The 21,500-nt window shown below is 39.8% G+C and overlaps 1 protein-coding gene and 1 long non-coding RNA gene across 5 annotated transcripts in view; one reads left to right on the plus strand and one right to left on the minus strand.

The window, feature by feature from the left end:
- The window catches only part of LOC115944817 (uncharacterized), a 21,075-nt gene extending 3,037 nt beyond the window's left edge, over nucleotides 1-18,038 (minus strand). Inside the window, exons 1-3 of one of the 4 annotated variants that reach the window (XR_014148706.1) lie at nucleotides 17,553-18,038; nucleotides 6,721-6,896; nucleotides 600-707 (exon numbers count right to left, since the gene is read on the minus strand). This is a non-coding gene — a long non-coding RNA (uncharacterized LOC115944817). The remainder of the gene's footprint in view (nucleotides 1-599; nucleotides 708-6,720; nucleotides 6,897-17,552) is intronic. The other 3 variants (XR_004079319.2, XR_004079318.2, XR_014148705.1) reach the window with 3 other exon arrangements.
- A 16-nt stretch (nucleotides 18,039-18,054) lies between these two features.
- Nucleotides 18,055-20,525, plus strand: RPLP1 (ribosomal protein lateral stalk subunit P1). The gene is made up of 4 exons (XM_006745115.3): nucleotides 18,055-18,276; nucleotides 18,967-19,041; nucleotides 20,055-20,172; nucleotides 20,401-20,525. Exons 1-4 carry the CDS (start codon nucleotides 18,205-18,207, stop codon nucleotides 20,478-20,480), a joined length of 345 nt encoding a protein of 114 aa, XP_006745178.1. The 5' UTR covers nucleotides 18,055-18,204; the 3' UTR covers nucleotides 20,481-20,525.
- Nucleotides 20,526-21,500: the final 975 nt, after the last annotated feature.

Genomic DNA, 21,500 nt, shown 5'->3' on the forward strand with positions numbered 1-21,500 from the left:
AGAACAAATGCTGCTATAGATTAGCTTGCGAGAATGCACTTTAGACACATTTGACAATTCAAACTTTCAAAATAAGGATGTCAATAACTGGCTAATACTAAAGCCATTTTAGGAAGTTGTTTTGAATTTTGTATGTATATATCCACTTTCTGACCTTATAGATATGTGAAAAGAATTGAAATAAACACTAAGAAATACAGTTGTGTGACAGTCATTTAATGCATACTCCTAGCATCTAGCGTCATGCCTTGCATTGAGCTGATGCTCATTTGTTTCCCTCATCTTGGGGCTACCTGTTTTAAAGCACACAAAGGAACAGCTTCAAAACAGGGTACTTCTCCTGCCCAGGGACGCATTTCACCCCAGCAGCACAGCTTTGAGGAGGGACCTCCTTGACTGGGGAGAGGGAGAGGGAGAGGAAATGGAAACTAGAAGACTAGCAAGGGACATTGAAGGAACATTCCCTGCTATCTGCTTTGGGATTTCAGTAGGAGGTCCACACAAGGACCTCTGGGACTACCCTGTTTCAGGCTCCCCCTACCAGCCTGTAGGCAACCACAAAGCACGGTGCTAAGCCTACACTTCCCCTCATTCCCTACCTCTGTTGCCAGCTTCTGGACTGACTTTTTTTACATGTAGTCCTGAGTGCAGCTCCAGAACCAGCTCAGGTGAGGAGAAGCCAAAAACTTGAGCTATTGCACCACCTTCTGGGAAACAAAAGAAAGGTCTGCAATTGCCAATCTGTTGAACTATAACAAAGTAAACAACTAAGAGAAGTGTGCTATTTCAATGCAATGGCAGAGGTACATTTAATCAAGCACTATAAAAAATCATGGTAATATGGTATCAAAAAAAGAAATTCTCAAGCAACTGAACCAAAGGTGCAAAATATTGTGACTTAACTGACAAATAATTCAAAATAGCTATTATAAAGAAATTTGAAGCACATGAGTTTTATTATAAGCTCATCTATTTAGGAATAAAATTACTGAACAGGAGGTGTTTTTTTACCAAGGAGTTTGAAATTTTCAAAAAGAACCAGACAAGTTCTGGAGCTGACGAATTCAGTGAATGAGATAAAGAAATGCATTAGAGAGCTTAGGAAATAGGGCAGATCAGACTGAAGAAGGGATTTAGTGCTTGGAGGATAGGAATTTAGAAATGACCCAGGAGAGGAGAGCTTAGATTAAAAAAAATAAAAAAGAAGAAACCCCATAAGAGCGATCACGTATGATGAGAAAAATGTAATAGTCTACCAGAAGGAGAAGGGGAAAAGGGAGCAGAGAGTATATTTAGAGAAATAGAACAGAACTTCCCAAACCTGGGGAAGGAAGTGGAGAAGTCCAAGAAGCTAACAGAACACTATTATCTCAATGCAAAAAGATGATCTCCAAGACACATTATAATGAATCTGGGGGTTTTTTTTGTTTTTTTTTTTTTAGTTTTTATTTATTTATTTGACAGAGACACAGCAAGTGAGGGAACACAAGCAGGGGGAGTGGGAGAGGAAGAAGCAGGCTTCCCGCAGAGCAGGGAGCCCGATGTGGGGCTCGATCCCAGGACCCTGGGATCATGACCTGAGCCGAAGGCAGACGCTTAACCGACTGAGCCACCCAGGCGCCCCTATAATGAATCTGTTTAAAAAAAAAAAAAAAGGCACCCAGGAAACAAAGTAACCTACAGAGGAACCTCCATTAGCTTAATGATGGGTTTCTCAGAAATTCTACAGACCAGGAGGGAGTGGAATGACCCATTCAAAGTGCTGAAAAATAAAAACACTTTACCTGGCAAAGATATGCTTCAGCTAAGAAGGAGAAATAAAGGCTTTCCCTACTAAAACTGAGGGGGTTCACCACTAGATCTGCCTTGCAAGAAATACTGAAATTTCTCCAAGCTGAAATGGAAAGATGCTAATTAGTGACATAAAAGCACATGAAATGACCTATACTCTAGACAAAGGTGAAAAACATTTAGAAAACTGTATATTAGAATGATGTGTTAACCACTTAATTATAATATAAAGGCTTAAGAGCAACAACAAAAAACTACCACCACTATAATTCCTCAATAATTCAAAGCAAAAAAAAAGGTAAACTATGACATAAAAAATATAAAAGGGGAGGAGTAAAAGGGTGGAAGCTTTATATGAAGATAAAGTGCTATCAGCATAAAAAGAGGACTCCTTAGATGTTTTATGTAAGCCACATGGTAATCACAAAGCAAAAATCTAGAGAAAAGTCACAAAACATAAAAAAAGGGAGACTGAGCAAATCATCATGAAAACCACCACGTTATAAAGGCAGACGGAAACATAGGGAAAAGAAACAATCAGAAGGCAAAATATAAGAGGCAGTAGTATTAAGTCCTTAAGATCAATAATTACTCAATATAAATGGATTGAATTCATCAATCAAAAGGCACAGAGTAGCTTGATGGATAAAAACAAGACCCATATGCTGCCTACAGGAAACTCATTTCAACTCTTAAAATACACACAGGCTCAAAGTGAAGGAATTAAGAGAATATTCCAGGCAAGCAGAAACCAAATGAAAGCAGGTACAAGTCAAGCCTAAAAACAAAAGGAGACAAAGAAGGTCATTATATACTGATAAAATGGTCAATACATCAGGAAGATACAACACAATGGTACATATATATGCACTCAACATTGGATCACCAAAATTTATTAAGCAAATACCAAAAGATCTAAAGGGAGAAACAGACAACAATACTGTTAGCAATAAATAAATCATCCAGGTAGAAAATCAACAAAGAAACTAAACTGAACTATAGAACAAAAGAACAGACATATGAGAGCATTCTATCCAACAGAGGCAGAATACACATTCTTCTTCAGTGCACATGAAATATTTTCCAGGACAGATGACATGATAGGGCACAAAACAAATCTCAGCAAATTTAAGAAGACTGAAACCACATCAACTATCTTTTCTTACCATAATGGTATGAAACTAGGAATCAACAAAAGGGAGACCGGAAAATTTACAAACATGTGGAAACCACACAACATACTTTTGAGCAACCAATGTGTCAAAGAAGAAATCAAAGGGGAAATAAAAAATCACCTTGAAACAAATGAAAATGGAAATACAGCATATCAAATCTTGCAGGATACAATAAAAGCAGTTCTGAGACAAAAGTTTATAGCAATAAATGCATACATTAAGGAATTAGAAAAGTCACAAATAACCTTTCCCCCAAAGAACAGAAGTTAGCAGAAAAAAGGAAATTATAAGGATCAGAGTAGAAATAAAGAAATAGGGACCAGAAAAACGGAAAGGATCAACAAAACTAAAAGCCAGTTCTTTGAAACAGTAAACAAAATCTTTAACCAGACTAAGGAAAAAAGAAAGACTCAAGAAATGAAAAAGGACACATTACAATTGATACTACAGAAATACATAGGACCATAAGAGACTACTATGAACAATTGTACATCAACAATTTAGACAACCTAGAAGAAATGAATAAATTTCTAGAAACACACAATCCACCAAGCCTGAGTCAGGAAGAAATAGAGTATCTGAAAGGATGAATAAGGAATAAAGGGATTGAATCAGTAATCAAAACCCTCCCAACACAGAAAACCTCAGGACCAGATGGCTTCACAGGCAAATTCTACCAAGCCTTCAAAGAAGAATTAACAGCAGTCCTTCTCAAACTCTTGCAAAAAGTTGAGGAGGTAGGGATCGTTCCAAACTCATTCTATAAGGCCAGATACCAAAGAGAGATAAGGACACCATAAGAAAACTAGATCAGTATCCCTGATGAATATAAATGCAAATATTCTCAACAAAATATTAGCAAACTGAATTTGAGAACACATAAAAAGAATTATACACCATGATCATGATCTTGGAGTCCCGGGATCGAGTCCTGCATCGGGCTCCCTGCTCAGCGGGGAGTCTGCTTCTCCCTCTGACCCTCCCCCCTCTCATGTGCTCTCTCTCTCAAATAAATAAAAATTAAAAAAATCTAAAAAAAAAAAAAAAAATTCTACACCATGACCAAATGGGATTTATCTCTGGGATGCAAGGATGGTTCAATATATGCCAGTCAATAAATGTAATATATCACATTAAAACAATGAAAGATAAAAATCATATGATCATCTTAATAGACACAGAAAAAGCAATCTGACAAAATACAACATACTTTCAGTAGTAAAAACCCTTGGTAGACGGGATATAAATGGAACATAATAAAGGCCATATACAACAAACCCACAAATAACATCATACTCGGTGGAGGTAAAAATGAAAGCTTCTTCTCTAAGATCAGGACCAAGACTAGCATGTCCACTCTCAGCACTCTTATCCCATACAGTACTGGAAATCCTTGCCTGAGCGATTAGGCAAGACAAAGAACTAAAATCCATCCAAACTGAGAAGGACGAAGTAAAACTGTCACTATTTTTAGATGATAGGATTCTGTACACTGAAAATCCCAAGGCTCAACCAAAAAACTGTTGGAGCTAACCAATGATTTCAATAAAGTTGCAGGATACAAAACCAACATACTGAAATCAATTGCATTTCTATACACTAGGTATGAAACATCTGAAAAAGAAATAAACTTTTGCTGAGGGAATTTTGGGAAGATGGCAGAGGAGGAGAATCCTGAGCTTACCTTGTCCCATGAACACACTGCGACAACAGCTACATCTAAATGACTAACTCCAAAAATGACCTGAAGACTGACAGAACAGACCTTCCACAGCTAATCATCAGGAAGGCCACATCAGAAAGTGCAGGGGGGTGGAGACGGGGTTGGGAACCAGACCCCCAGTGTGACTAGCCACAGACAGGAAGAAGCGAGAGGATGAGATCTCACACCAGGCACGCCCAGCACTGGGGACGCACACTGGGGAAGAGGAGTCCCCATAACAACCGGCTTTGAAAACCAATAGGCCTTCAGCCCAGGAGCTTTAAAATTCAGAGGGCGGGTGATAGGAAACGGAGTCCCCACCCTTAAAGAGCCAATATACTAAATAACTTGGCTGGAGACACAGCATGAAAACAGCAGTCTGAAAAGCACCTAGGGTATACCTGAAAGAGATATCCTGACTAATTTTAGAATGTGTTTGGAGAGGTAGGGATCTGCAGGAGATTTCTCCAGGAACAAAAGTGCTGGTTCCCCAGCCTAGATGGCTGGATGCTTGCAGGAGCCAGCACTAAACTCTCCCTCTACTTTGCTAGCATTGCGTGCCCCTACCCCAGTGTTCTCCTGCAGATCCGCCCAATCCAACTGCCCGCCTCCCAGTATCCCTCCAAAGTGACTCCTGTCCTGAGGCATGGTGGAAATAAGCCCACGCACCAACATGCATGCAGTCCCTGCACTGAGCCTCTTAGCTGACTGTGCATGCAGCAAGCCCTGCCCGTCAGTGTGCCCACAGCTGTGGCAGAGAGGCTAAGTGCAGACAGCTGGACTGACTGCCGGCTCTGTCCACTAATGAAAGCCCCTCTGCTGCAGAGGCCTCGCAACAGCGGGGGAGTAAACGCCCAGGACGCCACAGCAGGCAATGCAGGCAGACTGCAGCTAGCGGGGCTGGAGGCGGTCACGGCTCAGCCACGAGAGGGCACCCAAGCCCACAAAGGGGATCCCTCTGGAGCACCTGGTTCTGTTGACCACGGGGGCACTGCACTACAGGGCACCACAGGACCTCGTCTACACAAGGCCACTATTTTAAAGACCAGGAGATACAGCTGATCTACCGAATACATAAAAACAGACCAAATGAGGAGACAAAGGAATATGTCCCAAATCAAAGAATAAGACAAAATCACAGTAAAAGAGCTAAATGAAAGAGAGATAATAAGCTTGATAAAAAATCCCAAGTAATGGTCATAAAGATTCTCACTGGACCTGAGAAAAGACATCATCAAGTATAATAGCATTCACATTATAGAGTGCCAGAGGGAGAGAAAGGGCTGAAAATCATTTCAAGAAATAAGAGCTGAAAATTTCTCCACTCTGGGGAAGGAAACAAACATCCGAGTCCAGGAAGCAAAGAGAGCCCCTAACAAGGTGAACCCAAGGAGGTCCAGACCAAAACACATAATAATTAAAATGGCAAAAAGTAATAATAAAGACACAATTTTAAAAGCAGCAAACCAAAACAAGATACAAGGGAAAACCCCATAAAGCTGTCAGCTGATTTTTCAGCAGAAACTATGCAGGCCAGAAGAAGGTGGCATGATATATTCAAAGGGCTAAAAGGGAAAAAACTTAAACCAAGAATACTTTACCCAGCAAGGTTATCACTGGAGAGAGAAAGTTTCCCAGACAAACAAAAGTTATAGTTAAACTGGCCTTGTAAGAAATGTTAAAGGGGATTCTTTAGTTGGGAAAAAAAAAAGGCCATAACTAGAAGAAAATAATGAAAGGAAAAAATTTCACAGATAAAAACAAAAATATAATAAAGGTAGTATGTTAATTACTTATAAAGCCAATATGAAAGTTAAAACACAAAAGTAGCAAAATCAATTATCTCTACAAAATTAAGCAAAGCATACACAAAAGAATGTAAAATATGACATCATATACATAAAACACGGAGAGTGGAGTAAAAATTTAGAGGTTTTAGAATGTGTTCAAACTTAAGAGAGTGTCAACTTAAACACAGACTGCTATATACATCAGATGTTATACATGAACCCAGTGGTAATCACAAATCAAAAACCTATAACAGAGGGGCACCTGGGTGGCTCAGTCGGTTAAGCGGCTGCCTTCGGCTCAGGTCATGACCTCAGGGTCCTGGGATCGAGCCCCGTGTCTGGCTCCCTACTTAGCGGGCAGTCGCTTCTCCCTCTCCCTTTGTTGCTCCGCCTGCTTGTGCTCTCTCACTTGTGCTCTCTCTCTCTCAGTAAATACATCTTAAAAAAAAAAAACTTATAACAGATATACAAAAAATAAAAAGAGAAAGGAATCCAACCATAACACTAAACAAAACCATCAGATCACAAGGGAAAAGAGGAAGTAGAAAAAAGCAGAGAAAAGCTACAAAACAACCAGACAACATTTAACAAAATGGCAATAGGTACATACCTATCAACAATTATTTTAAATGTAAATGGACTGAATGCTCTAATCAAAACACATAGGGTGACTCAGTGGGTTAAAAAAAAGGGGGCGCCTGGGTGGCTCAGTTGGTTAAGCATCTGCCTTCGGCTCAGGTCATGATCCCAGGGTCCTGGGATCAAGCCCCGCATCGGGCTCCCTGCTCCGCGGGAAGCCTGCTTCTCCCTCTCCCACTCCCCTGGCTTGTGTTCCCTCTCTCGCTGTGTCTCTCTCTGTCAAATAGAGAAATAAAATCTTTTAAAATAAAAATAAAAATAAAAAATAAAAAAACCAAGACCCATCTATATGCTGCTTACAAGAGGCTCACTTCAGACTGAAAGACACGTACAGACTGAAAGTGAAGGGATGGAAAAGCATATACCATGCAAATGGAAGCAAAAAGAAAAAAAAGCCATGGTGGGAATACTTACATTAGACAAAGCAAACTTCATTATTTTTTTTTAAAGATTTACTTATTGGAGAGAGAGCAAGTGAGCATGCACATGTGTGGGGGGAGAGGGAGAGAGAATCTCAAGCAGACTCCATGCAGAGCCCGATGTGGGGCTCACTCATGAACCTGAGATCACAACCTGAGCCAAAACCAAGTCTGATACTCAACTGACTGCACCACCCAGGTGCCCCTAGACAAAACAGGTTTCAACACAATGTAGCAAAGGACAAAGAAGAACACTACATAATGATAAAGGGACCAATCCTACAAGAGGGTATAACAATTGTAAATATCTATGCACCCAACATGGGAACACCTAAATACATAAAAGCAGATATTAATAGACATAAGGGGAGAAATTAACAGTAGTACGATAACAGTAGGGGATTTTAACACCTCACTTAACATCAATGGCTAGATCATCCAGGCAGAAAATCCGTAAGGGAACAGTGGCTTTAAACAACAAATTATTAGGAATAAACTTAACCAAAGAGGTGAAGAACTTGTCCTCTGAAAACTATAAAACACTGATGAAAGAAACTGATGATGACACAAATAGGAAGATACATCATGCTCATAAATCAGAAGAATTAATGTTGTTAAAATGTCCATACTACCCAAAGCAAACTACAGATTCAGTGTAATCCCTATCAAAATACCAATAGCATTTTTCACAGATTTTTAATCCTAAAATTTGTATGAAATCACAAAAGACCTCAAATAGCCAAAGCAATCTTGAGAAAGAACAAAGCCGGAGGTATCACGATTCCAGATTTTAAGGTTTACTACAAAGCTATGGTAATCAGAACAATACAGTACCAGCACAAAGCACACACGTAGATCAGTGGAACATGACAGGGAGCCCAGAAATAAACCCACACTTACCTGGTCACTTAATCTATGACAAAGGAGACAAGAATATACAATGGGGGAAAAGACAGTTTTTCAATAAATGGTATTGGGAAAACTGGACAGCTATATGCAAAAGAATGAAACTGGACCACTTTCTTACACCATACACAAAAATAAACTCAGAATGGATTAAAGACCTAAATGTGAGACCTGAAACCATAAAAATCTAAAAGAAAACATAGGCAGTAATCTCATGGAATGTGTCCCTAAACATATATATGGATCTGTCTCCTCAGGCAAGGGAAACAAAAACAAAAGTAAACTACTGGGACCACATTAAAATAAAAAGCTTTTGCACAGCAAAAGAAACTATCAACAAAACAAAAAGGCAACCCAGTGAATGGGAGAAGATATTTGCAAATGATGTACCCAATAAGGGGTTAATACCCAAAATATGTAAAGAACTCATACAGCTCAACACCAAAAAAAATACAAATAATCTGATTTAAAAATGAGCAGAGGACTTGAGTAGATATTTTTCCAAAGACATCCAGATGGCCAACAGACCCATGAAAAGATGATCACCATCACTTATCATGAGGGAAATACAAATCAAAACCAAAATGATATATCACCTCACACCTGTCAGAATGCCTAGTATCAAAAAGACAAGAAATAACAAGTGTTGGTAAGGATGTGGGGAAAACAGAACACTTATGCCCTGTTGGTGGGAATACAAACTGGTGCAGCCACTGTGGAAAACAGTAGGGAGGTTCCTCAAAAAATTAAAACTAGAAATACCATATGATCAAGTAATTCCACCACTGGGTATCTACCCCTCAAAAATGAACACTAATTTGAAAAGATATATTCCCTCCTATGTTCAGTGCAGGATCGTTTACAATAGCCAAGATATGGAAGCAACCCAAGTGTCCATCAGTGGTTGAATAAAGATGTGGCATACACACGTGCATGCGCAGGGAATGTTACTTGGCTATCAAAAAGAATGAGATCTTGCCATTTGCAACAACCTGGATGGACTGAGAGGATACAATGCTAAGTGAAATAAGTTAGACAGAGAAAGACAAATACCATATGATTTCACTTATATGTGGAATCTAAAAAACAAAACAGATTCTTAAGTACAGATTCTTAAGTGGCTGCTAGAAGGGAGATGGGTGGAGGGATAGGCAAAATAAAGGGGATTGGAGGAAAATTCCAGTTGCAAAATAAATAAGTCACAGAGATGAAAAGTACAGCATAAAGAATATAGTCAATGATACTGTAATAATGTTGTGTAGTGACATATAGTGACTACACTTATCATGGTGAGCAATGAGTAATGTGCAGAACTGTGGAATCAATCTGTTGTACACTTGAAACTAATAAAACATTGTATGTCAATTATGTTTCAATAAAATGATTGTCAAGTCTAAGAAAAAGGTAATAATGGTCACAAAAAAAAAAGCTTTCCCATTCACAGTAGCATCAAAAACAATAAAATACTTAGGAATAAATTTAATGTAGGAGGTGAAAGTTTTTGTTTTTTTTTTTAAAGATTTTATTTATTTATTTGAGAGAGAGAGAGCACAGGTAGAGAGGGGGAGCAGGGCAGAGGGACAAGCAGACTCCCTGCCAAGCAGGGAGCCTGACATGGGGCTTGATCCCAGGACCCCGAGATCATGACCTGAACCGAAGGCAGATGCCCAACTGACTGAGCCACCCAGGCCGCCCTGAAGGTGAAAGTTCTGTACAACAAAAACTACAAGACTGATGAAAAAAATAGAAAAAGACAGAAACAAATGGAAAGACAACCTATGCTCATGGACTGGAAGAATTAATATTGCTAAAATGTGTATACTACTCAAAGCAATCTATAGATTCAACACAATCCCCATCAAATATTAATGGCATTCTTCACAGAAATAGAAAATAAGCTGCAATGTTTGTATGGAACCACAAAGGACTCCAAATAGCTAAAGCAATCCTGAGGAAAAGAACAAAACTACAGGTATTGCACTTCCTGATTTCAAACTATACTACAAAGCTATAGTATTAAAAACAGTATGGTACTAGCACAAAAACAGACACATTGACAGAACAGAACAGAGAGCCCAACGTTAACCTCTGCTTATACATTAAACTAATATTCAACAAGGGGGCCAACAGCACCAAATGGGGAAAAGAAAGACTCTTCAACAAATGATGCTGAGAAAACTGAACACATGCAGAACACTGAAACTGGACACCAATCTTACACCACTCACAAAAATTCACGTGAAATGGATTGCAGACTTGAACATAAGGACTCATACTATCCAACTCCTAGAAGAAAATATAGGGAAGAAGCTCCTCGAGACTGGTTTTGGCAATGATTTTTGGATATGACATCAAACAACAAAAGTAAAAACAGAAGGGATTACAACAAACTTAAAAGCATTTGAACAAAAGATTTAACAAAATGAAAGGCAATCTACAAAATGGGAGAAAGTTTTTGCAAACCACACATCCGATAAAAGGTTAATATCCAGGGACGCCAGTGTCTGCCTTCGGCTCAGGTCATGATCCCAGGGTCCTGGGACCGAGTCCCGCGTTGGCTCCCTGCTTGGCGGGGAGCCTGCTTCTTCCTCTGCCTGCTGCTCCCCCTGCTTGTGCTCTTTCTTTCTCTCTCCCTCTCTGACAAATAAATAAAATATTAAAAAAAAAGTTTAATATCCAAAATATATAAAGAATTCATACAACTCAGTAAGAGAAAAGCAATCTGATTTAAAAATGGGGAGAAGAACTAAATAGACATTTTTCCAAAGAAGACATCCAGATGGCCACCAGGTACATGAAAAGAGGCTCAACATCACTCATCATCAGGGAAATGCAAATGAAACTACAGCGAGATATCTGCTCACAGGTATTACAACGGCTATCGCCAAGAAGACAAGAATAACAAGTGTTGGCAAGGATGTGGAAAGAAGGGAACCCTCGTGCACTGTTGCTGGGAAAGTAAACTGGCACAGCTATTGTGGAAAACAGTGTACGGAGGTCCCTCCAAAAATTAAAGTTAGAACTACAATATGATTCCACTTCTGGGTATTTACCTGAAGAAAATCAAAACACTATCATGAAAAGATATCTGCACTCCCATGTTCACTGCAGCACTATTTACAGCAGCTAAGATACAGAAACAACCTAAGTGGCCAACAGTAGATGAATGGATAAAAAATGTGGTGTGCGTATGCACTGCACACACACGCAGAGGAGTGTTATTCAGCCGTGAGAAAGGAGGACGTCCTGCCATTTGCCACAACATGGACAGACCTTGAACACATTATACTAAGTGAGGTAAGCCAGAGAAAGACAAGTACTGTATGATATCACTTACATGTGCAATTTTAAAAAGCCAAACTTGTAAAAATAGAGAATAAAATGGTGGCTATCAAGGGATGGGGGTGGGGAGACAAGACAGATGTTTTTAAGGGTATAAACTTAAAACAAGTAGTAAGTAAGTCCTAGAGATCTAATGCACAGTACACTGACTACAGTAATACTGTATTACAAACATCAAACTTACTAAGAGACTAGAACTTAATTATTGTAAGTACTATGAAGAAAGCGTAATTATGTAATCTGATAGAGATGCTATACAGTGGCAATCATACTACCATGTACAAATGTATCAAATTCTATACCATAAGGTGTTGTACACTCTAAGTTTATAAAATATTATGTCAAACACATTTCAATAGAAAAAAATGAAAAGTAGAATTTTTGCAATTGTAAAAAAAAGGCAGTAGGAAATATAAAGTAATTTGACAATAAATTGATAATGTCTTTTTTGTGTAACAACCGTTATATCTATGTATTAAGTGTGCTCTTCTAGACGTTTAAACAAAAAACATGGTATGGGGACAACATAAATTAGAAAAAGCACTACTGAAAAACATGGTGAAATAGACATTATTACCTGGGTAAAGACACATTTTTCTTCTGATTAAATTAGGGTTTCTTTGGAGGCTGATTTTTTTTTTTTTTTTTTTTTACTACAATGGTAATCTGTTACATTAATAGTGAAGGTGGAATATTAGTCCACAAAAACCACTTGTCACTAACAGTATAGTAGTAAGCAATGTCACAACTGTGTTTCTAGAATGCTCCAGAGCACTAAAGTTTAATCCTATTTCAGTAGATGTTACTGGATTTAACCTCTCCATTTCTTATTTTTAATGTTTTTAAATGGCATATTGCTTAGTCTTTCGAAAATACATCTTAACAGGACGTTTGTACTATGATAGGGGAATGAGGGTAGTAAAATTTGTCTAAAGTCAAAGTATGATGTTGAATCCATTTTAAGTCCAGGAACTACACATAACAAAGGGAAATGCATGGGCAGTTGATGTTTTGCTTAAAGAGTTCTCCTAAACATTTATGAAGAATGGCTGTGGTTAACTGGGTGCTCAGCATCTGACACGCTGTACAGGTATTATCTATAACTTATAGGTGAAGAAACAGATCGAGAGGATTAATGACCCCAAAATCATAAATGATGGAGCTGATATTTAAGCCCAAGTCTGAGCCTGACATCAAAGCTTTCAACCACTTAGCTAATGACTGTCTCAGTTTTACAGTTTAAGTAAAAATTTCTTAGCCCTAGATAGTTACTTTTAGTTGATAATTTTTTTTTTTTTTTTTTTTTTAAGTAAGCTCTATGCCCAGTGTGGGGCTTGAACTCAGGACCCCAAGATCAAGAGTCACGTGCTCTGTGGACTAAGCCAGCCAGGCGCCCCTTACTTGGTAATTTTTGATGTTTTGCAAAACAGGACAGTTGTGTCTTTTCTTACTGGTTTGTGGGACTTTATATAGCTTTTGGGTACTTTGGACCTTGTATCTTCTCCCAATCTGACATTTTTTTTTACTTTGGTTATGGTGGTTTTTTAAAAAAATAAACTTAATTTTTAGAATTATTTTAGTTTTACCAAAAAATTATGATTAGAATTCCCTTACAATCACAGCCAGGTTCCCCTATTATTAACATATCAATATGTGTTACAATTAATAAACCAATGTTGATATACTGTTATTTACTAAAGTCCGTATTTTATTTGGAATTCCTTACTTTTCACCTAATGTCTTTTGTCCTTCCCAGGATCCCATCTAGGAAACCATATCACATTTAGTCATTGTGTTTCCTTAGGCTCTTGGCTATAACAGTTTTTTTAGACATTGTTTATGGTTTCTTTTGGCTTGTAGTTTTCAATTTTAATGTAATCAAACCTATGAATCTTTTCCTTTATGTTTTTGTGCCTTAAGAAATTTTTCATATACTCAATAATAATAAATTCCTGTTTTCCTCTAAAATTTTAGAGTTTTTCTTTTCACATTATATATGACGAGGATGGACTTAAAAATATTCTTTCCACATTTCCATATGGATAGAAAATCATTTGTCCCAGTTATGTTTTTTTGAAAAGGTACTCTTCCCCCTAACCACCTCACTTCCCCATTTATAAAGTCATACCTCTGACTTACCAAGTTCCCATATGTATGAGAGTGGATTCCTAGGTTCTCTGTTCTCTTGGTCTGTTTATCTACTTGTGTATCAATAACATAGTTTTAATTCATTCAGCATGTATTTATTTGAGTGCCCCCATGTGCCAGGCACTGTTTAGGCACAATTGATGTGGTGGCAAACCAAAGTGTGTGCCCTCCATGGAACTGACATTTAAGTAAAGCTTCTATTCCTACTTTGAAACACTGCCTTCATTTTTATTGGTCCTTAAGCCTTCCATGAAAATTTAAGGTCAACTGGTCAAATTCCATCTCAAAAACCGGGGTTTTTGAGATGGAATTTGACTAGTGGAATATTGGAATATTCCTATGGAATATTGACTGAAATTATATAATTTGAAAAGAATTACCCACTTTAAGATCTTCATCTGTGAATATGGTGTATCACTCTATTTAGGTTGCGTCTGATGTTGTTCCATAAAGTAATTTTAAAAATAGTGATCATGCATAAATTGTTAGATTTACTCCTAGAAACTATATGATTTTTGTTGCTATTGTATGAGGTGTATTTTTTAATACTACATTTTGTAACTGACTTTTGCTGAACACAGAAATGCTGCTGGCTTTTGTGTATTAATCTTGAATCTAGCTACCTTGCTGAACTACTTATTAGGCTGATTTGTTTATGGATTCTCTTGGAACTTCTGGGTAAATAATCATATTATTTATGAATAATGAGAGTTCACAACTTTCCAATTTAATACCTTTTCTCTTTCTTGTCTTATGGAGATGGGTAAATTCTAAAACCATAATTGAAGTAGAAGCAGAGGAAGGACACATCCTTGTTTGTTCCTGGTTTTAAAGAGTAGGTTTTAAGTTTCACCATTAAGTATGATGTTTACTGCAGATTTTTAGCAGATATCTTATCAGGATATGGAAGTTACCTTTTCTTCCAATTTTCTAAGAGTCTATGTTAATACTTAATTTTATCAAGTGGTTTTTCTGAATCTGTAAGAATTTCATCTAGATTTTCCTCTTTGTTAATGGATTACTTTTAATAGCTTTTATGTTGAACTATCCTTAGTCATGATATACCATATTTCGACACACAGTACTGCATTCAGTTCATTAATCTTTAAGTTTTTCCAGTTTTACTAATTGACGATTTTTGTGTTTATATTCCTAAGTGAGAAGAACTTACAATTTACCTTTCTTATATTCTAAGGTTCAGGTTTTACTACTACAGTTATAAAACAATTTGGGGAACAAAACATTGATGTAAAAAGGTCCCTTATTAGTATAGTTTAAGAGAGGCAATATTTTGTTTTACTTTTTGTTGATGTATATTTGCCAGATCAGTTTTTGTTTTGTTTTGTTTTGAAGTACACTAGGGTGGGAAAGGGGGATGACTATGTTTTAGACTGATTCATTTTGGCTTTGGAAATGTTTGAATTTTTCAATAGCTTTACCTTTTTCCACCCAAAGTCCACTATAATTGCTTCTAGATTTGGATGAAAACTCAAAACAAGTTTTATTTTTAGAAAGCTTGATAGCTTTTAAAGCTTTTTTAAAAGTTTGGGATATTAAGGGGTGCCTGGGTGGCACAGTCAGTTAAGCATCTGACTCTTGGTTTCAGCTCAGGTCATGATCTCAGGGTCCTGGGATCAAGCCCTGTCAGGCTCCCCACTCAGTGGGGAGTCTGCTTGTCTCCCTCTCCCTCTGCCCCTCCCCACACCACCCCGTGTGCTCAGGCACTCTCTGTCTCTCTCCCCGCTCCGAAATAAATAAATAAATCTTAAACACATACACACACACACACACACACACACAGATCAATGGCACAGACATAAACCCATTCATATACGGTCAATTAATTTATGACATAAGAATCAAGAATATATAATCAGGAAAGGACAGTCTCCTCAATGAGTGGTGTTGGAAAAACTGGACAGAAACATGCAAAAGAAAGAAAATGGACCACCATCTTACACCATACACAAAAATTAATTCAAAATGGAATAAGAACTTGAATGTAAGACCTGGAACATAAAACTCCTAGAAGAAAACATAGGCGGTAAGCTCCCTGACATTGGTCTTGGCAAAGATTTTTTGATCTGACTCCAAAAGCAAAGGCAACACAAACTAAAGTAAACAAGTGGGACTACATTAAACTAAAAACTTCTGGACAGCAAAGGAAATCATCAACAAAATGAAAAGGCAACCTACTGAATAGGAGAAAATTTTTGCAAATCATATATCTGATAAGGGGTTCATAACCAAAATGAATAAAGAACCCCTATAACTCAATATCAACAAAAATTTCATTAAGAATGGGCAGAAGATCTGAATAGATATTTTTCCAAAGACATACAGATGGCCAGCAGGCACATGAAAAAGATGCTCAACATTACCAATCATCAGGGAAATCAATAAAACCACAGTGAGATATCACCTCACAACCGTTAGAAAAGCTGTCATCAAGAAGACAAGAACAGGGGCGCCTGGGTGGCTCAGTCGTTAAGCGTCTGCCTTAGGCTCAGGTCATGATCCTAGGATCCTGGGATCGAGCCCCGCATCGGGCTCCCTGCTCCGCGGGAAGCCTGCTTCTCCCTCTCCCACTCCCCCTGCTTGTGTTCCGTCTCTCGCTGTGTCTCTCTCTGTCAAATAAATAAATAAAATCTTTAAAAAAAAAAAAAGAGGACAAGAACAAGTGGTGGCAAGGATGTGAAGAAGAGGAAACATTTGTGCACTGTTTGTGGGAATATAAATTGGTGCAGGCGCCGTGGAAAACAGTACAGAGGTTCCCCCCCCAACTAAAAGTAGAACTACCATATGATCAAGCAATTCCACTCTCAGGTATTTATCGGAAGACAACAAAAACACTAATTTGAAAAGATATATTCATTCCAATGTTCACTGCAGCATTATTTACAATAGCCAAGACACAGAAACAACCAAAGTGTCCATCAATGGATGAATGGATGAAGAAAATGCGACACACACACACACACACATTATTCAGCTGTAAAAAAGTATAACACCTTGCCATTGGAGACAACATGGATGGACCTTGAGGGCATTACACTAAGCAAAACACGTCAGAGAAAGACAAATGATCTCACTTATATGTGGAATCCAAACAACAAACAAAAATAAACAAACCAAACTCATAGATACAGAGAACAGATTGGTGGTTGCCAGAGGGAGCGGTGGAATGGGTGAAGGGAGTCAAAAGTTACAAACCTGCAGTTGTAAGTCACTAGGTGTAATGTACAACATGGTGACTATAGTTAATAATATTGTGTTTCATATTTAAAAGTTGCTGAGAGTAGACCTTAAAAATGGTTGACATATGTTTTGCAATACACACAAATATCGAATCATTATGCTATACACCAGAAATAAAAATGTTATGTCAATTATACTTCAAAAAAAAAAAAAAGCCCAACTCTCAATATGAATCCAGTTTTATTAAGCTTCAAAGATATAAAACAGCAATGCAGCACCTAGACAGATTACAGTTGCTTCAAGAAGTCTTGAACGTCTTAAGGGTAGTTTCAAGACACTTCCACCCAAACACAGAGTGCCTTAGTTACAAAAAATGAAATTGATATGGAAAGTTCCCCTACATTCCCAATAGATCTTTTATACTTATAATAATAGTACTTACCTCTTATGCTGTGTGAAGATTAAATGAATCCTTGTAGAGTGTGGCTCAGTGCCTGGGACACAGTAGGCGCTCCAATGGTACTGCTATCGTCACGCTGGAAGCTTCTCATTTCCTCCTCCATCACTTAATTCATCCGAGACGCTGTGGTAAGCACCAGAGGCCGCCAGGCTGAAATTTAGCTCCTGCGCTCCAGGTGGTCACAGCCAGCTAGGAGAGGCTGGCGGCGTCATTAAATGTCCAAATAGTGTCACACGGGCTACAGTAGATGGGGGTGAAAGCCATTTACCTAGATAACTTTTTCTTAAAAATATTTTTACTGTTCACGAGTCCTGAGTTTTGGCCTAACCCAAACAACCAGCAGTTGCAGGAACCCACCAACTTTTTGAACGAGCAAGTCGCACTTTGTGCGCAGGCGCCAACAGTGGTCGGTGCGGGCGGTTCTCGCTCCGCCTCTTCCGCCAGGCGCGGGGCACCGATTGGTCCGCGTGACCAGTATAAGAGGCTGCGCGCAGGCGCGGGACCTCCTTTCCTCAGCTGCCGCTAAGGTGCTCGGTCCTTCCGAGGAAGCTAAGGCCGCGTTGGGGTGAGGCCCTCACTTCATCCGGCGACTAGCACCGTGCCCGGCAGCGTCCGCTCAGCACTCGCCAGCACTATGGCCTCCGTCTCGGAGCTCGCCTGCATCTACTCGGCCCTCATCCTGCACGACGATGAGGTGACGGTCACGGTGAGTGCGGGCCCGGGCCGGCGGCGGGGTCGGCCTGAGGGCGGCCGTTTTTCTCCGCGTGCCGGGCCTCCCTGCCAGGCCCTTCCGGCGGGAGCCGCGGCCATCGACATTCGCGGCGGGCGGGCCCACGTGCGGGGCGGCCTGGGGCCCCGGCCACGTGCTGCAGCTTCCTGGGGGACTGGAGTATACTTGGGCTGCGCGCTCCGGCTTTGGAAGCTTGCTTTAGCGAAACTTCCGCGGCGTGTGGGCATCCTCACCCTCACGTAGGTCACTATCCTTCTTTGGTGTGATGACCTGGAATTCCTGTGGTCCTCCTGCTAGGTCTTGTTGGGCCAGGCTGCGTGATGTGGAGAGCACGTTAGCTTGCTCCACCTCCCGGCCTGTCTCGTAACTTAAAATAGCGGCGTGACTTGGGCAAGTCCCAGCCTGCGAAATGGCAGCGATGGGCTCGCCGCCTTGCAAGGTGCCTGGCACACAGGAGCCGGATGCATTTCACTTGCTCGTGGTAATCGTAAGAGTAAGAAATGGTCGTTTTAAATAAGCATACATGAAATACAGATAGAATATTTGAAATGGTTAAACATGGTTTTGTACACACGTTTTGAGTGATTTACTTTCAGTTGCAGTATTTTGGAGACGTTTACGAAAACTACACTTTGCTCTGATGGATTGCTGTTTCATCTTTTTTAGGAGGATAAGATCAATGCCCTCATTAAAGCAGCGGGTGTGAATGTTGAACCTTTCTGGCCTGGCTTGTTTGCAAAGGTAAGGTGGTGGCAGCAAAGTGATTTGGAGAAGCAAATTTGGGGACATTACTGATTTATTAAGTCAGGTGCTCACGTAACACGAAAAAGACTGGAAGGTGCCGTATTCCACTGGACCTTTTTTAAGTTCTGTTTCTTCATAGCTCCATTTCTAGAACCTAATCAAAGTTTATCTTGTCTTTTCCTTCTTGATTTCAATCTGGTTTCTCTTTTCTTCTGTTCTGAAACCATGGCACACACATATATTTGTACATGTATGTATATGTATATATGACATACGCACCAAATGACTCCTCCTTAAAAGGGTCACCCAGGGGATACCACCACCCATGCTGTTCCAAGGAGATCTTTCCTTCTGATTTCATGGAAATTGGGTGTAGTGGCCTTTCATTGACCATTTACTATTTGTTGGGATACCTAAAAAGACTAATGAAGACAAGATTCCTACCCAAGGAACTTGGCACTGGCTCCCTTTTCTGTTGTATATGTTACCTAATCTTTGGTAGGTGGCTTTTAGCTTCATCTCTTCAGGTTGTGTCCAAAGACTTGAATGATTGAAAACATTGTGCCTTTAATAAAGTCCCTGGACTTAGCAGTCTGAAAAATTGAATTCACTGTTAAGAAATTTGGAACTGTGGAAAGAATCCTGGTTTGAGTGTTTAAGGAAGCTTGAGTGTTTTGCCAACAACTTAAGCCAGCTTTTGTGGGCCAGTTTCTCATCTATAAAAGGAAGGAATTCAGTTAGTTATTCTGCCTTGCTACTTAAGTATGGCAATGCAATACTCAAGATTTAAAGCTTGAGTAGTTTTGTGTGTGTGATTAATTTTTAACATAGCTGTGTGGCCCTGTCTATGTCTAATCCAAGCAGAAGACAAAATGTCACTGGCAGACTCCAGCGAAGAAGGAAGAACAGTAATAGTGTTGGGAATTGCTTACTGTCTGTTCAAAAGGGGGTTGGTACCATAACAAAAGGCCAGAACTGAGCGTGATCTGTTGTATGCACATGTGTTGCAGGCCCTGGCCAACGTCAACATTGGGAGCCTCATCTGCAATGTAGGAGCTGGTGGACCTGCCCCAGCAGCTGGCGCTGCGCCAGCTGGAGGTCCTGCTCCTTCCACTGCTGCTGCCCCAGGTAGACCTTTTTTTTTTTTTTTTTTTTGGTATTGGAGGGAGGAGTGGAGATGAAGAGCAATGTTGCCTATAATACTTAATTTGCTAAGAGTAGATGATGTGTAAAAATCCTAAACTCGGACATAGTTGGAAAGAAGGCTAGGGCATTTTTAACCATGTAAGTTGAAGGGCCTGGAGCTCTTTGGAGTTTAAAATACTGAGCAGGTGTGATTGACTTTCTGTTTTTTAGCTGAGGAGAAGAAAGTGGAAGCAAAGAAGGAAGAATCTGAGGAGTCTGATGATGACATGGGCTTTGGTCTTTTTGACTAAACCTCTTCTATAAGCTGCTCAATAAAAAGCTGAACTCTTGGTTGCTGTTGGTTTTGCCATTTATTTGGGGATGTACTATGTATGGATGATCTCCCTTCTGCAACACTGGTTTTCAGCCTTTTCTGGTATGACACCAGCTGAGTTTTTTCCCCCTGCCACCATCTCATGGTGAGAAATAGTACACCAGCCACATGCTGTACCAAGAATGTACCTAATAATTGCATCTAGAACTGCATGGAGAGGTGGGAGAAGGATCAGAGCAAATGCCTTGTCGGGGTCACCTGTGTGAGTTCACGATGACAGGGTTTGTCCCCTTGACAGGAATAAGAGGCAGCGGTGGTGGTATAATCAAGGCCTCTTAAAAATCCCAAGTAGAATCCTGGCTACAAATTTTTGAGCTGTGCTGAGCCATCAGAGGTAGAATACTGCTATGTGCCTGGGCTTATAATTCAGCAATACTGAAGGAGTGGTGTAAACTCAGGTTTGATGGGGCACCTGGGTGGCTTAGTTAAGCGTCTGCCTTGGGCTCAGGTCATGGTCTTAGGGTCCCGGGATTGAGCCCCACATCGGGCTCCCTGCTCCGCGGCAAGTCTGCTGCTCCCTCTCCCTCTGATCTCTCGCTCTCACTCTCAAAAATCAGGTTTGGGTCCTTATTTACACAAAGGCTAAAACCAAAATTCAAACCTGTATTTGACACTAACAAAGTAGGGTTTGGGGAAGGGGGCAGGCTGAGCACTGGTGTGGAGACTAGTTCACTTCAAAATGCCAGGGGACCCTAAGATTTGGATTTATAAAATATGATTACTTTGTCTTCAGAGCATCTGTTAGGTGCCAGGCACCTGGACATCTTGCCCTTTGCTCTGTCTCCATTTAATAGAGGAGATCAGGAGTTGGTGAAAAGCAGGATTCCTAGCCCCAGCTGTCCAGTGTATAAGACCATTAGTGTTAAGTTTTAGAACCACATGGGTTAATGGCTGGTGTACCTTACAGAATTGAACAACCCTACATTATGGACGTCGG

The sequence above is a fragment of the Leptonychotes weddellii genome, chromosome 9 (genome assembly GCF_054177405.1).
Source record: "Leptonychotes weddellii isolate Sample4059 chromosome 9, ASM5417740v2, whole genome shotgun sequence".
NCBI classification, from domain to species: Eukaryota; Metazoa; Chordata; class Mammalia; order Carnivora; family Phocidae; genus Leptonychotes; species Leptonychotes weddellii.